This window comes from Eulemur rufifrons, chromosome 2 (assembly GCF_041146395.1).
Source record: "Eulemur rufifrons isolate Redbay chromosome 2, OSU_ERuf_1, whole genome shotgun sequence".
NCBI classification, from domain to species: Eukaryota; Metazoa; Chordata; class Mammalia; order Primates; family Lemuridae; genus Eulemur; species Eulemur rufifrons.
In genome coordinates, this window is record NC_090984.1 from 57,295,036 (window position 1) to 57,310,107 (window position 15,072).

At 38.4% G+C, this 15,072-nt stretch overlaps 1 protein-coding gene across 1 annotated transcript; it reads left to right on the forward strand.

Annotated features, from left to right (window-relative positions):
* The first annotated feature begins 646 nt into the window (after positions 1–646).
* LOC138398093 (olfactory receptor 4F3/4F16/4F29-like) lies at positions 647–1,585 on the forward strand. Its single transcript, XM_069492291.1, has one exon. It carries the CDS (start codon positions 647–649, stop codon positions 1,583–1,585), a length of 939 nt encoding a protein of 312 aa, XP_069348392.1.
* Positions 1,586–15,072: the final 13,487 nt, after the last annotated feature.

The window sequence follows — 15,072 nt, forward strand, 5'->3', positions numbered from 1 at the left end:
GACTGAGCTGTATTCCTCAGAAGTCCCTTTTCTGTATGTTTCCAATTAGGGTGGGCTGCAAGAGAGATTCTCTTGCAAGATTTTGAGGTAAGAAGTGAAAAGGCAGCATCTTTGCAGATCATACATGTTGTTTATCTGTGAGCTTATCTCATTGATGTGAAGCAGTGGCTGGGACTACAAAAGCAACACCTTCCTGGGGATCCTCCATTAGGTTCATTGTCTCATAGGCCAGGTATGTGTGTTTATCCCTGTGACAAAGGATCCTGGCTTCTGCAGTACACCTGTACTATCAAGGTCAGAGGCAATGAGAACTGATACCAGTTTCAGTCTGTCCTTGTGGATTCTAGCACTTGCTTGTGGGTTTGCATTTATTCTTGCTCTCCCCAACTTTCTATCCTTCTTCCCTTCCTGACTGCTTGTCTTGTGGTCTTCAACCACAGCATCAGAAGCAAAAGGAATGGACATATCAATTGCTGAATCAGCTTCTATGATTACATAAAGTCAACTTCCTGTAACATATCCTTATCATATTATTTCTTAGTGGTTCTGTCTCTCTAATGGAACCCTGAATGATACATCCAGTAATTCTACTTTCTTATTTCTCCTGTTCTTTCAGGCAAATTTGGAGCCCAAAGTGACTGAGACCATGGGGGGAGGAAATTATTCAGTGGTGCATGAGATTGTGTTGGTGGGACTTACCAGTTCTTTGGAGATGCAACTTGTCCTCTTTCTAGTTTTCTCCGTGTTCTATGTAGCAGGTATTTTAGGAAATCTCCTCATTGTGCTCACAGTGATCTCTGACTCCCATTTGCACTCCCCCATGTATTTTCTGCTGGCCAATCTCTCCTTTATTGACATGTGGGTTTCCTCCATTACAGTTCCCAAGATGATTTATGATCTTTTCAAGGAGAGAAAAGTAATCTCTTTCCAAGGCTGCATTATGCAGATGTTCTTCGTTCATGTTATTGGAGGAACTGAGATGGTTTTGCTCGTTGTCATGGCCCTTGACCGATATGTTGCTATATGTAGGCCTCTCCACTACCTGACCGTCATGAACTTCAGAACTTGTACTTTCCTCTTGGTGGCTGCCTGGACCATTGGAATCACCCATTCATTGATCCAACTTGTATTTGTTGTAAATCTACCACTCTGTGGCCCCAATGAAGTGGATAGCTTTTACTGTGATCTTCCTCGATTCATTAGGCTTGCCTGTACGGTCATCTACAGATTGGAGCTCATAGTCACTGCCAACAGTGGGTTCATCTCTCTGGGGACTTTTTTCATTTTGATTATCTCCTATATCTTCATCTTGGTCACCGTTTGGCAACATTCTTCAGGTGGCTTGTCCAAAGCCCTCTCTACACTGTCAGCGCACATCACAGTGGTGGTTTTATATTTTGGTCCATGCATCTTTGTGTATTCATGGCCATTTCTCACAGTGCCTGTGGATAAATTCCTTGCCATTTTTGATGTAATAATTACTCCATTTCTGAACCCTGCCATCTATACTTTTAGGAATAAAAAGATGAAGGTGGCGATGAGGAGAATATTCAGCCAGATGTTGAATGTCTGGAAGCTGTTTTAAGTGATTTTGATATCAAGAAAGACAGGCATCTCTAAAATCCCTGGCCTATGCTGTAGACACAAATCCAGTGAAACATAGCACCATAGATGCTTTGCTTACTAGTTTAATTACTAATGTGCAGGATTTTCTTAATGTATTTTTTGACCATACCAAGGAGGATATGGAACTCTTTCTTATAAAATGTGTTGGAATAAAAAGTATTAATATAGAACTGTTTCCACATTTCCCTCCGTCCCCCTCTCCTGATAAAGAGAATTCTGGACTGGTCTATTATATCCTACTCTGCATTCTGAGGATGATCCTCCCTTGTCAGATTGAATTTTGGGGTTTTGTGATGAAGAATATGAATAAAAGTGCTTTGGAACCATAAGAAAATTTGCAACTATTAGGGATAGTTTTTTTTTCAGACATCTGAAGAAAACAGATGAAAGATAAAAAGGGGATTTTAAAGAAATATTATTATCTATAAATTACCCTTCAATATATAATGCCCTTCAATAAACAAAAGTAAAGGGTTAAAGTTATTTTGAAATTTAAAAAAAAATTTTATATTTTATCACAACATTAGCCTGAAATTGGATCACTAGGTTATGGCTTCTTAAGCATTTCAGCTAGTGCATATGGTAACTGTGAATTAAGCCTTATAATTGCTCAATTTCTTTCAAAAGCTGTATTCCTGTACTGTCGGGGATTTGAACAATGGAGGCCCAGTAAGGGGCAAAGACAATGACCTATTTAATAATTCTTTCCCAGCTTGTGCTTGTCCTACTTACACTGAAATTAGCAATCATTCCTCAGAGGTAGGTAAATTCTTTTCTTTTTCAGTGACATGGTTACAAGCACAGACTCTGGAGCCAGACTGCCTGCTTTGAAATCTCAGCTTTGCTTTTTATTCACTCAAATTGCTTAACCTCCTTATGCCTAAATTCCGTCATCTGTAAAATGGAGCTGGGATGAACTATCTGAAATTCCCAATGTTTGACTGCTTTTGACTTAAAAAAAATGGCAGTTCCTTACAACTGAAGATATCTTCCTTATAAGGTTTTAAGGAGTAACTGGACTAATATTTATAAAAAATGCTTTAAATAATTCTTGGTCTATGGTGTTATATAAGTTCTTGTTGAGTAAAATGCAATAAAACATTAAAACCACCTCTCAGTTTCGATGATCTTTTATGCTGTCTACAAATTGCTTCTTTTCTTTCTAACTCTGTTCATCAGTCTTTGATCAAGAACTTTTTTTTTTTTCCTAACAGGACTAGAGTACATATTCTTCAGTTATTTAAAATGATATACTTTCTTAAATATAGAGACTTCAAAATGCCTACAATTCAGTTTATTTTCTATTCTTTCTTTCTTTTTCTTTCTTTTTTTTTTTTTTTGACAGAGTCTCTGTTGCCCAGGCTAGAGTGTATCATAGCTCACTGCAACCTCAAATTCCTGGGCTTGAGCAATCCTCCTGCCTTAACCTCCCAAGTAGCTGGGAATACAAGTGCCTGCCACCCTGGATAATTTTCTATTTTTTGTATACATGGGGTCTTGCTCTTGCTTAGGCTGGTCTCAAACTTCTGACCATCTTGGCCTCCCAAAGTGCTAGGATTACAGGCCTGAGCCACTGCACCTGGCCAACTTTCTATACTTTCTTTACCCTTTCTTTCTCTTATGTTCAAACTGCCTTCTTCATGCTATGTCACAGTTCTATGAAGCTTGTTTTGCTTATCTATGGTGTTTTTGATGTGCTAGAGGAAGTTACCAGGCTGATTAACTTACAAAAATTATATATAAATAGAAATCCAGTTGATCAAAAAAATATATTGAATACTCACTATGTTCTAATTCCTATGTTAAGAACTGTAGAAAATGATGTTAGAAGTATATAATCCAATTTTAGGAAGGGACAACAGATCTCTGAAGCAAAAAATTACTGCAAGTAACTAAAGGGTATTGTAAAGTGGGTAGACTCGATGAAGGTGTTTGAGCAGATGGGATTCATAGACTTGTGAATGTTATGGATGGGGCTGAAGCCCAGGCTGACCAGTCTTCTGAGGTCACTGCATGCTCTGGGATGGACAGAGCTAATGAAAACTTCTGGAGGCTAAGGGCAGGTTGATACCACAGCATAATTGGGGAGGTTAGCCACCTACTCTACCTCATTGCCTAACCAAGGTCCACAAAGCCTAACTAGATCTGACCCTATCAACCTCACTGATTGTTTTTTCATGCCACTCTCTTTCCTGCTGGATGCTCTGAGCCATTTTGGATTTTCTGTTACTTTAATATAACAAGCTTGTGGCCTCCTGAGACCATTGGCTCTTCCCTCCACCTGCAGAGTGCTTTGCCCAGATATATGCAGGCCTGGCTTCTTCTTATCATTAAGGTTTAAGCTTGAGTGTCAACTCCAAGAAAAGACTTCCTATATACAGAAGTTCCCTCATGGAGAGAGTGACATTGCAGGGTGGCTGACTAGAAGCCCATAGAGCTCATGTCTTCCACAAAGAGAGCCAAAATAATACATAAATAACTACATTTTAATAAAAGTAACTCAAGGGGAGCACTGGAGTACATCAAAGGAGTAACTGAAACCTTGAAACTCAAGACATAGAGAATGGAAGGAAACATTGGCACTCCACCACCCCATCTCCCAGCCAGGATAAGCTGAGAATGAGGAGAAACTTCTTCCTATGGTGAAAAGGTAGGCAAGATGATCCCAGCAGCCCCCATGAACACCTTGGACACCTACAGTCCTCACCACTAGAGTCCCTTGCAGCCCTCAGAGGCATTAAGACCAGCTGAGAGAACTGCCTGGAGTCCACACAGCTATGCTCCCCCAAGAGAAGGAGCTGGCACTGTGTCTCACCCCTGTGGCTTGTATGCTATGCCACCTTGGGACTAGAACTACTGTTGGAGTGTGTCTTTCCCTGGGAGTGAGTAGCCATGGTACTCTGTCATCCCTGAGGCTAAACTGCTCCAAACTACCTGCCTGGTAGCTGACATCCCCAAGTTGAGCTAGGAGCAACTGTTATGCCCTTCCCTATGGGTCCAAGCATCAGTGGAGTGGCTCCACCCACCCTTCTCCGTGCTGCCTCAGGCTGGAGCTGAAGCTGTGCATGCTCTCCTGAGAAAACTGCTTTGGCAGAATCAGTCCATCTACCTCTCTCAGCCACGGCTGCACTTTGTCCCTAGTGGCCTGAGCTGAAACTGTGCACTGCCTCCTGAGGAAACATTTCCTTGGCAGAGCCCTGCATCCCAGGGAAATGGTGCCTAGGCAGCCCAGAACAGTCATGCTTGATGGACCTGAGCTGAAGCGGCATACTGCCCCCCTGGGGAACAAGTGCCTTGGGCAGCTATTGCACCCCAGGGCTGAGCTCATGTAGTAAGTACCCTGGATCCCAGGCACACAGAGCAGTGGCTGAGCTGAGACACTCCATCCTACAGGCCAAACAACTCTAGTACCTTGCTTCCCTGGAGCTGGGCTAGCATGCTAGAATCTGAACTGCTGAGACACTTCTCTTCCTGGAGAGTGGGGTCATTGCTGTGCTTCTGCCTGTTCCCTGGGGCCCAAATAATGCTGTGCTTAGCCATTCTGGGGAACCTGCTGCTGCTGCACCTGGCCTCACAGAGTCTAGGATTCTGCTGAACACCCCCATCCCAGGGTCTAGGGTTACCGCTACATGGTATCTTATCACCAGTGACCTGAGTTGTCCCTGAGCCTATTAGCTCAGGTTCCTGAGTTGTGGCCATGGCCAACTTCCCAGGCCTCAAATTCCAAAGCACCCATTCTTTCCCAAAGTCAGGCCAGTGCTGTGCTCTACCTTACAGGGGTAGAATCACAGCTACAACATTGCCCCCTGGGTCCAAGCTGCTAGGAAGGTAACTCAGAGTCAAAGATCCTCACTCTGTGGGCAACCTACATCCAATGCTGTCACAGAGAGAAAACCTGCACCTCAAGACCCTGATGCTGTAATAGGTTCATGAGATCCTGACCCTAGGACTCTGACCTGACAGCCCCTCTGAACACCTGCACCTGGAACCCAGCACTGCTGCTGTTGCTTTTTGGCCACATCAGACCTGACACCAAGAGAAATCTCCTTGGCTAAATCTCCCCATTGTGGGGAAAATGAGAATAGGAGGGACCCAAAAGCCCTTGTCACCAAGGACATAAACAACCTACAACAAACTTCTACAGCCTAGGCTACTGAGGTGCCCACAGTTATCACTGTCATTGAATGCAGCTGAAGAAGCTGCATGAAGACTATACCACTGCATCTATCTGGAAACAGAGTCACCACACTCTTTCCAAAAACATACTAAGGTCCAAATACAGGTGCAATCTTTTTTTATATGAGTCACTCTAGAAAGTTTGGAAGAGGCGATTTTTCCACCAAATGCACAGACGTCGATGCAGGGACACAAGGAACAGGAAAAAGCAAGGAAATATGATACCACTGAAGGATTATAACTCTCTAGTAATAGACCACGATGAAAAGGAACTCAATTAGTTGCAGAAAAAGGAATTCAAAATAATAATCATAAAGAAACTCAACAAGACACAAGAAAATACAGATAGATGGTTCAACAAAGTCAGAAATGAGAAATTCAATAAGGAGATAGGTATCATAAAAAAAAAACCAAACAGAAATCCTGCAGCTGAAGAATTAAATAAATGAAATACAACAAGAGCTTCAATAGTAGACTTATCAAGCAGGAAAATGAGTCTCTGAACTTGAAGATAGGTCATTTGAGATTGTCCAGTGAGAGAAAAAAAAGGAATAAGAATGAAAAAGAGTAAAGAAACTCTACAAGACATATGAGACATTATTAAGTGAACAAATATTCACATTATGGGAATTTCAGGAAAAAAAAAGATGGAGAAAGGCATAGAAAACCTATTTAATGAAATAATAACTGAAAACTTCCTAAGTAGTTTTGGGGAGAGATATAGGCATCCACATCCAGGAAGATCAAAGGTCTCCAAATGGATTCAACCAAAAAGTGGCTGCACGATGCACGTTATAGTCAAAATTTCAAAAGTCAAAGACAAAGACAGAATAGTAAAAATAGAAAGAGAAATGCAGCAAATAACATATAATGCATCAAATCACATAAAAGGGAATTCCCAATAGAGTAATAGTAGATTTGTCAGCAGAAACCCTATAGGCCAGGAGAGAGTAGGATAATATATTCAAGTGCTGAAAGAAAAAAAAATTGCTAGCCAAGAATACCACATCCAGCAAAGCTATCCTACAGAAATGAAGGAGAAATAAAGTCATTCTCAGACAAGCAAAAACAGGGAATTTGTCACTGCTAAAGCAACCTTGCAAGAAATGCTGCAGGGCATACTGCATTTGGAAGTGAAAAGGTAACAATTATCATTATGAAGACATGCAAAGTATAAACCTCACTGGTGGCTGGGCATGATGGCTCACACTTGTAATCCTAGCACTCTGGGAGGCCAAGGCAGGAGGATTGCTTGAGCTCAGGAGTTCAAGACCAGCCTGAGCAAGAATGAGATCTTGTCTCTACTAAAAAAAAAAAAAAAAATAGAAATTTGGCTAGGCAACTAATTAAAAAAATAAAATAATAATAATAATAAAAAACCCTTACTGGCAAAGCACATATACAAAGAAGGAAGAGAAAAGATTCACACCTTATCAGTACAGAAAATAATCAAATCCTAATGATAAACAATAAAAGAGGAAGAAAAAAACCAAAGGATTTTTTTCTTTGGTTTTTTTCAAACCAAACAACAACAACAACAAAAAAAAAAAACAACAAAATGACAGGAGTAAGTCCTCACTTTTCAATAATAACCTTGAATAGAAAAGTGGATTACATTCCCCACTTAAAAGATATAGACTGGCTGAATAGATAAGAAAAACAAGACCCAACTCTAGATGCTGCCTATAAGAAACTCAAACACCTGTAAAGACATATGTAGACTGAGAGTGCAGGGATAGAAAAGATATTCTATGCGATGAAAACCAAAAGTGAACAGGAGTAGCTATAGTTGTATCAGATAAAACAGACTTTAAGTCAAAAACTTTAAAAAAGAAACAAAGAAGGTCATTATATAATGATAAAGGGATCAATGTAGCCAGTGGATACAACAATTGTAAATATATATGAACTCAACACTGGAGCACCCAGATATATAAAGCAGATATTATTTGATCTAAAGAGAGAGATAGACTCCAACACAATAACTGGAGACCTTAACACTCTACTCTCAGCATTGGACAAATCATCAAGACAGAAAATCAGCAAAGTAACATTGGATTTAAGGTGCACTTTAGGCCAATTTTACCTAACAGATATTTATAGAATATTTCATGCAACAGCTGCAGAACACATTCTTCTCATCAGCACATAGGACATTCTGAAAGGTAGACCACATTTTAAGCCACAAAACAAGTCTCAACAAAATTTAAAAGAATTTAAATCATATCAAATGTCTTTTCTTTTTTTTTTTTTTTTCTTTGTTGAGACAGAGTCTCACTTTGTTGCCCGGGCTAGAGTGAGTGCCGTGGCGTCAGCTTAGCTCACAGCAACCTCAAACTCCTGGGTTTAAGCAATCCTACTGCCTCAGCCTCCCGAGTAGCTGGGACTACAGGCATGCGCCACTATGCCCGGCTAATTTTTTCTGTATAGATTTTTAGTTGTCCATATAATGTCTTTCTATTTTTAGTAGAGACGGGGTCTCGCTCTTGCTCAGGCTGGTCTCGAACTCCTGACCTCGAGCGATCCACCCGCCTCGGCCTCCCAGAGTGCTAGGATTACAGGCGTGAGCCACCGCGCCTGGCCTCAAATGTCTTTTCTGACCACACTGGAAGACAACTAGAAATCAATAACAGGAGAAACTTTCAAAAGTGTGCAAATATATGGAAATTAAATTAAACAACATGCTCTTGAACAACCAAAGAGTTAATGAAGAAATTAAAAAGGAAATTTCTGGAAACAAATGAAAATATAAACTTAATATACCAACAACTATGGGTTTCAGTAATAACAGTATCAAGAGGTATGTTTACAGCAATAAATGCCTACATTGAAAGTGGATTTCAAATATACAACCTAACAATGCATCTCAAGGAACTAGAAAAGCAAGAACTCACCAAGCCCAAAATTAGTAGAAGGAAAGAAATAATAAAGGTCAGAGTTGAAATAAATAAAATTGAGACAAAAAAGTACAAAATATCAAAGAAACAAAACTTGGTTTTTTGAAAAGATGAACAAAATTGACAAATCATTAGCTGGGCTAACCAAGAAAAAAGATAAATATCCAAATAAAATCAGAAATGATAAAGGAGACATTACCACTGATTCCACAGAAATACAAAAAAATCATTAGAGATTATTATGAAAAACTATATGCCAACAAATGTGAAAACCTAGCAGAAATGGATAAATTCTAGACATGCACAACTTACCAAGAATGAACCAAGAAGAAATAGGAAACCTGAACAGACCAATTATGAGTAATGGGGTTGAATTAGTAATAAAAAGTCCCCCTTCAAAGAAAAGCCCAAGACCTGGTGGCTTCCCTGATGAATTCTACCAAACATTTAAAAATAACTAATACCAATTCTTAAAATCTTCCAGAATATTGAAGAGAAGGGAATTCTTCTAAATTCATTCTATGAGGCCAACATCACCCTGATAGCAAATCCAGAGGACACAACTACTACAGGCCAGTATCCCTGACAAACATATATGCAAAAATCCTCAACAAACTACTAGCAAACTAATTCCAGCAGCATATTAAAAAGATCAGCATGACTAAGTGGGATTTATCCCAGGGAGGCAAGGATGATCCAAGATATCCAAATCAATAAACCCAATCCATCACATTCATAGAATGAAGAACAAAAGCCATAGGATCATCAATAGACACAGCAGAAGGATTTGGTAAAATTCAACATCCCTTCATGGTAAAAACTCCCAACAAACTAGTTATAAAGGAGTAGATGTCAACACAATAAAGGGCATATATTAACAAACCCACAGCTAACATTATACTGAATGGGAAAAAGCTTACCAAAATTTTCCTCTAAGAACCTGAACAAGGCAAAGAAGCCCACTCCCACTACTCTTATCCAACATAGTATTGGAAGTCCTTGAAAGGGCAAAACTAGTCAAGAGAAATAAATAAAAGGCATCCACACTGGGAAGGAGGAATCAAATTGTCCATGTTAGAAGATGATACAATCTTGTATAGAGAAAACCCTAAAAGGTCCACAAAAATACTCTTGAAACTAATAAATGAATTTAGTACAGTTGCAGGATACAAAATCAACATATGAAAATCAGTAGCATTTTTCACATCAACAATGAACTAGCAAAAAAAGAAATCAGGAAATTAATCCCACTTGCAATAGCTACCAAACACACACCACACCTCCCCCCCCCCAAGGAATAAATTTAACCTAGGAGTTGAAAGATCTCTACAAGGAAAACTATAAAACACTGATGAAAAAAAATGGAAGAGGATACAAAAATGGAAAGACGTTCCATGTTCACAGATTGGACAAATTAGTACTGTGAAAATGATCATACTACCAAAAGCAATCTACAGATTCAATGCAATCCCTATCAAAATACCAATGACATTCTTCACATATATAGAAAAAACAATCCTAAAATTTCTTTGGAACCAGAAGTTTGTATGGAACCAGGCCCTAAATAGCCAAAGTAATCCTGAGCAAAAAAGAACAAAGCTGTAAACATCACACTACCTGGCTTCAATATATGCTATGAAGCTACGGTAACTAAAACAGCATGGTGTTGGCTTAAAAGCAACTACATAGACCAATGGAACAAAATAGAGAAACCAGAAATCAATCTGTGTATTTACAGCCAACTGATTTTTGACAAAGGTGCCAAGAATATTCAGTGGGGAGAGTCTCTTCAATAAGTGGTGCTGGGAAAACTGGATATCCATATGCAGAAAAATGAAACTAGGCTCCTACTTCTCACCGTATACAACAATCAACTCGAAAGGATCAAAGACCTAAATGTAAAACCCAAAATGATAAAACAACTGGGAAAAAACACAGGAGAAATGCTTCAGGAGATCGATCTGAAAAAAAGACTTTTTTTTTTTGAGACAGGGTCTTACTTTGTCACCCAGACTAGAGTGTAGTGGCATCCTCATAGCTCATTGCAACCTCAAAGTCCTGGGCTCAAGCAATCCCCCTGGCTCGGCCTACTGAGTAGCTGGGACTACAGGCACATACTACCACACCAGGCTAATTTTTTGTAGAGACGGAGTCTTGTCATATTGTCCAAGCTCATCTCAAAGGCCTGGCCTCAAGTGATCCTCCCACCTCAGCCTCCCAAAGTGCTGGGATTACAGGCGTGAGCTATTGCCCCCAACCTGGGAAATGATTTTGGGAATGAGATCTCAAAAGCACAGGCAACAAAAGCAAAGATAGACAAATAGGATTATATCAAGCTAAAAAGTTTCTGTGCAGCAAAGTAATTAATCAAGTGAAGAGGCAACCCACAGAATGAGAGAAAATGTTTGCAAACTATTTCTCCAACAAAAGACTCAAACAAGAGCAAAGAAAACAAAATAAAAGTGAAAAAAAAAAAATCAAAAGCAACAACAACACATAATTTGATTAAAAAATAGGCAAATGGTCTGAACAGACATTTCTCAAAAGAAGACATATAAATGATCAAATAAATGTACAAAAAATGCTCAACATCATTAATCATCAGGGAAATCAAAACCACAAAATGAGATATCATCTCACACTGGTTAGAATGGCTATTATCAAAAAGACAGAAAACAACAAATGCCACTGAGAATGTGCAGAAAGAGGAACTCTTTTTTTTTTTTAAATTTTTTTTTATTTCAGCATATTATGGGGGTACAAATGTTTAGGTTACATATATTGCCTTTGCCCCACCTGAGTCAGAGCTTCAAGCGTCCATCCCCCAGATGGTGTGCACTGCAGCCATTAGGTGTGTATATATCCATCCTCTTCTTCCCCTCCCATCTGCCCAATACCCGATGAATGTTATTAGTATATGTGCACCTAAGTGTTGACCAGTTAATACCAATTTGATGGTGAGTATATATGGTGCTTCTTTTTCTATTCTTGTGATACTTCACTTAGTAGAATGGGTTCCAGCTCTATCCAGGATAATACAAGAGGTGCTAGATCACCATTGTTTTTTGTGGCTGAGTAGAACTCCACAGTATACATATACCACATTTTATTAATCCACTCATGTATTGATGGGCACTTGAGTTGTTTCCACATCTTTGCAATTGTGAATTGTGCTGCTGTAAACACTCAAGTGCAGATGTCTTTTTCTTTCTTTTTTGATACAGAGTCTCGCTCTATTGCCTGGGCTAGAGTGAGAGCCGTGGCGTCAGCCTAGCTCACAGCAACCTCGAACTCCTGGGCTTAAGCGATTCTTCTGCCTCAGCCTCCCGAGTAGCTGGAACTACAGGCATGCACCACATGCCTGGCTAATTTTTTCTATATATATTTTTAGTTGGCCAGATAATTTCTTTCTATTTTTAGTAGAGATGGGTCTGGCTCTTGCTCAGGCTGGTCTCGAACTCCTGACCTCAAGCTATCCACCCGCCTCAGCCTCCCATAGTGCTAGGATTACAGGCGTGAGCAATGCGCCCGGCCAGATGTCTTTTTTATAGAATGTTTTTTTTCCTTTGGGTAGATGCCCAATAATGGGATTGCTGGATCTAATGGTAGTTCTATCTGTATCTCTGAGGTATCTCCATATTACTTTCCACAGAGGTTGCACTAGCTTGCAGTCCCACCAGCAGTGTACGAGTGTTCCTATCTCTCCACATCCATGCCAACATTTATTGTTTTGGGACTTTTTGATAAAGCCCATTCTCACTGGAGATAAGTGATGTTTCATTGTGGTTTTGATTTGCATTTCCCTGATGATTAGAGATGTTGAGCATTTTTTTGTATGTTTGTTGGCCATTAGTCTATCTTCTTTTGAAAAGTTTCTGTTCATGTCCTTTGCCCAGTTTTTAATAGAGCTGTTTGATTTTTTCTTGCTGATTTTCCTGAGTTCTATATAGATAAATGGTGCTGGGAAAACTGGAGAGCCACATGTAGAAGACTGAAACAGGATCTACACCTTTCACCTCTCACAAAAATCAACTCACGGTGGATAATAGACTTAAACCTAAGGCGTGAAACTATAAGAATTCTAGAAGAAAATGTGGGAAAAACTCTTATAGACATTGGCCTAGGCAAAGAATTTATGAAGAAGACCCCAAAGGCAATCACAGCAACAACAAAAATAAGTAAATGGGGACTGATCAAATTAAAAAGCTTCTGAACAGCCAAAGAAACTATCACGAGAGCAAACAGACAACCTACAGAATGAGAGAAAATATTCACGTTACACATCTGATAAAGGGCTGATAACTAGAATCTATCTATCTACTTTCTTTGAATTTATTGCGTTATTTTTCTAACTTCTTATGTTAGAAAGTTAGATAGTACTTAATTTTTTGGCTTTCTTGTTTTCTCATATGTGCATTTTCATTGAAGTACACATAAGCTTCCGTACCCCACGCATTGTTTTAATTATTTTAAAACTTCCAAAAATCTTTCACTAAAACAAAAATTATTTAGAGATTTCAGAGTTTCCAAATGTATGGGAATTTAAAAAATATATCTCTTTTATAAACTTGTTAAGTTGAGAGTGTTGTAGTCAGAGACTGAGGTCATAGTCTTTGAAAATGTTAAGACTTATGTTCTCTTACTTGGTAGGTTTTTCTTTTTCTTTTCTCTCTCTCTCTCTCTCTCTCTCTCTTTTTAACTACCTGATACAAGGTATTGGTAAGTTTTTGTAATTGCTTCACATGTGTTTTAAAAAATGTATATTCTGTAATTGTGGGAAATAGAGTTCTATGTTTCAATGAGACCATGATTGTTTATTTACTCATTAATATTCCTCATGATTGTTCAAATCCATAGCATTGCTGTTTTTTGTTTGCTTGACTTATAAGTGGTATAAGAAATGTATTGAAGTTTTCTATTATGTTGGAAAGATGCTGTATTTAATCACTTTTTCTTTTTATTATTTTGAGGCTATTATATTAATTATATACATTTAGAATGTTCCTGGTGAATTGAAATTTATCATTATGATCATTTTCCTGTTATTTTACTTTCAGCCTTTCTGTATCTTTATGTTTTTAGGTATGGGTCTTGTAAATAGCATATAGATGGATTTTTAAAGTCAATTTTGACATTATATACAAATATGTAAAACTCAGACAATGGCTTTACTTCATTGAATTCTTATAATAGCTGCTCTTTGGTAGAGGCTGTGTTTATGAGGGGTCAACCATTTGGTTACATTTATTGATTATAAAAAGTATTCTAACCTAGATGGGAAAAAATTAGTCAAATAGATTTTCAAAACAAATTTTTATTAGATATTGACCATGTGCATTGTGCAATGCTGCTTGCTTGCCTTACTGATCAGGTTATGGCAGTGTGTGGTGTTGGTGTGGGCACTGAGCAATTGTAGTTCTTTGTAAGAGATAATATGAAGCAATAATATCTGAAGGATGGTGGCAAGAATAGAAAGAGAGGGAAGGATCATGGGACTGTGAAAGAAAAGTATATGAAACTCTTCTTAAATATGGTCAAGAAAGGTTTTTCTGGAAAAGGTATATTTATTTGAAAACTGTCTGATGTAATTCCACTTATACTCCAGTAATTAATGCTTTATGACTTGACAATGCTCTTTGATAAAAAATTTCTGCAGTTTAAGGTCCTGGGTTTTGGGCTTCAAAACATTAGAAAATCAAAATTGGTAAAGTAAAAAATAGATTTATGTTCTGTGGCTTCTCATTTCCTGTGATAACCTTGTCCTCATTGAAGAGGGTGTTTCTGTCATGAAATCTCTAGTTAATACTAGAATACAGTTACTCTTTTACCTTCTAGCTCTTCTTTCCAAGTATTTTAAAGTGTTGGACTTCTCAGTCAGTTACTTCTATTGACTAACTTTACACAAAAATATTTCTGTACATTAATTGATTTTTAGGGAAATTCTGGCTAAATCTGTACATTAATCTTCTGTTCTTTTGGCCTTTTTATTCCCTGGGTGAAAATCGGTGTAGACTCTGAGGGATAATTCCCAGGAAAATCCAATCAAGGAAGGACTGACTATTCCCAAGACTCAGTACCATCATTTGGTCACTAATATTCAAGGTTGCTAATTAGAACCTTTTTTACTTGAGGAAAACAATGCAGGACTCTTTGTTTTTGAAAAGATTACAATCTCAGTTGGAATGTGAAATTATCATCTTCTGAACCTAGAAAAATGCTCCCACTTCAAGTACTATCCTGTAAAACATATGTAAAACAAATGGTTTACAATTTAGCAGACTAGATATAAATCCAACCTATTCTTGAATATTTGATCTGTCTCTGACTATTGCTCAGTAAATATTTCTCCTCTTACTTTAATATATAATTTAAT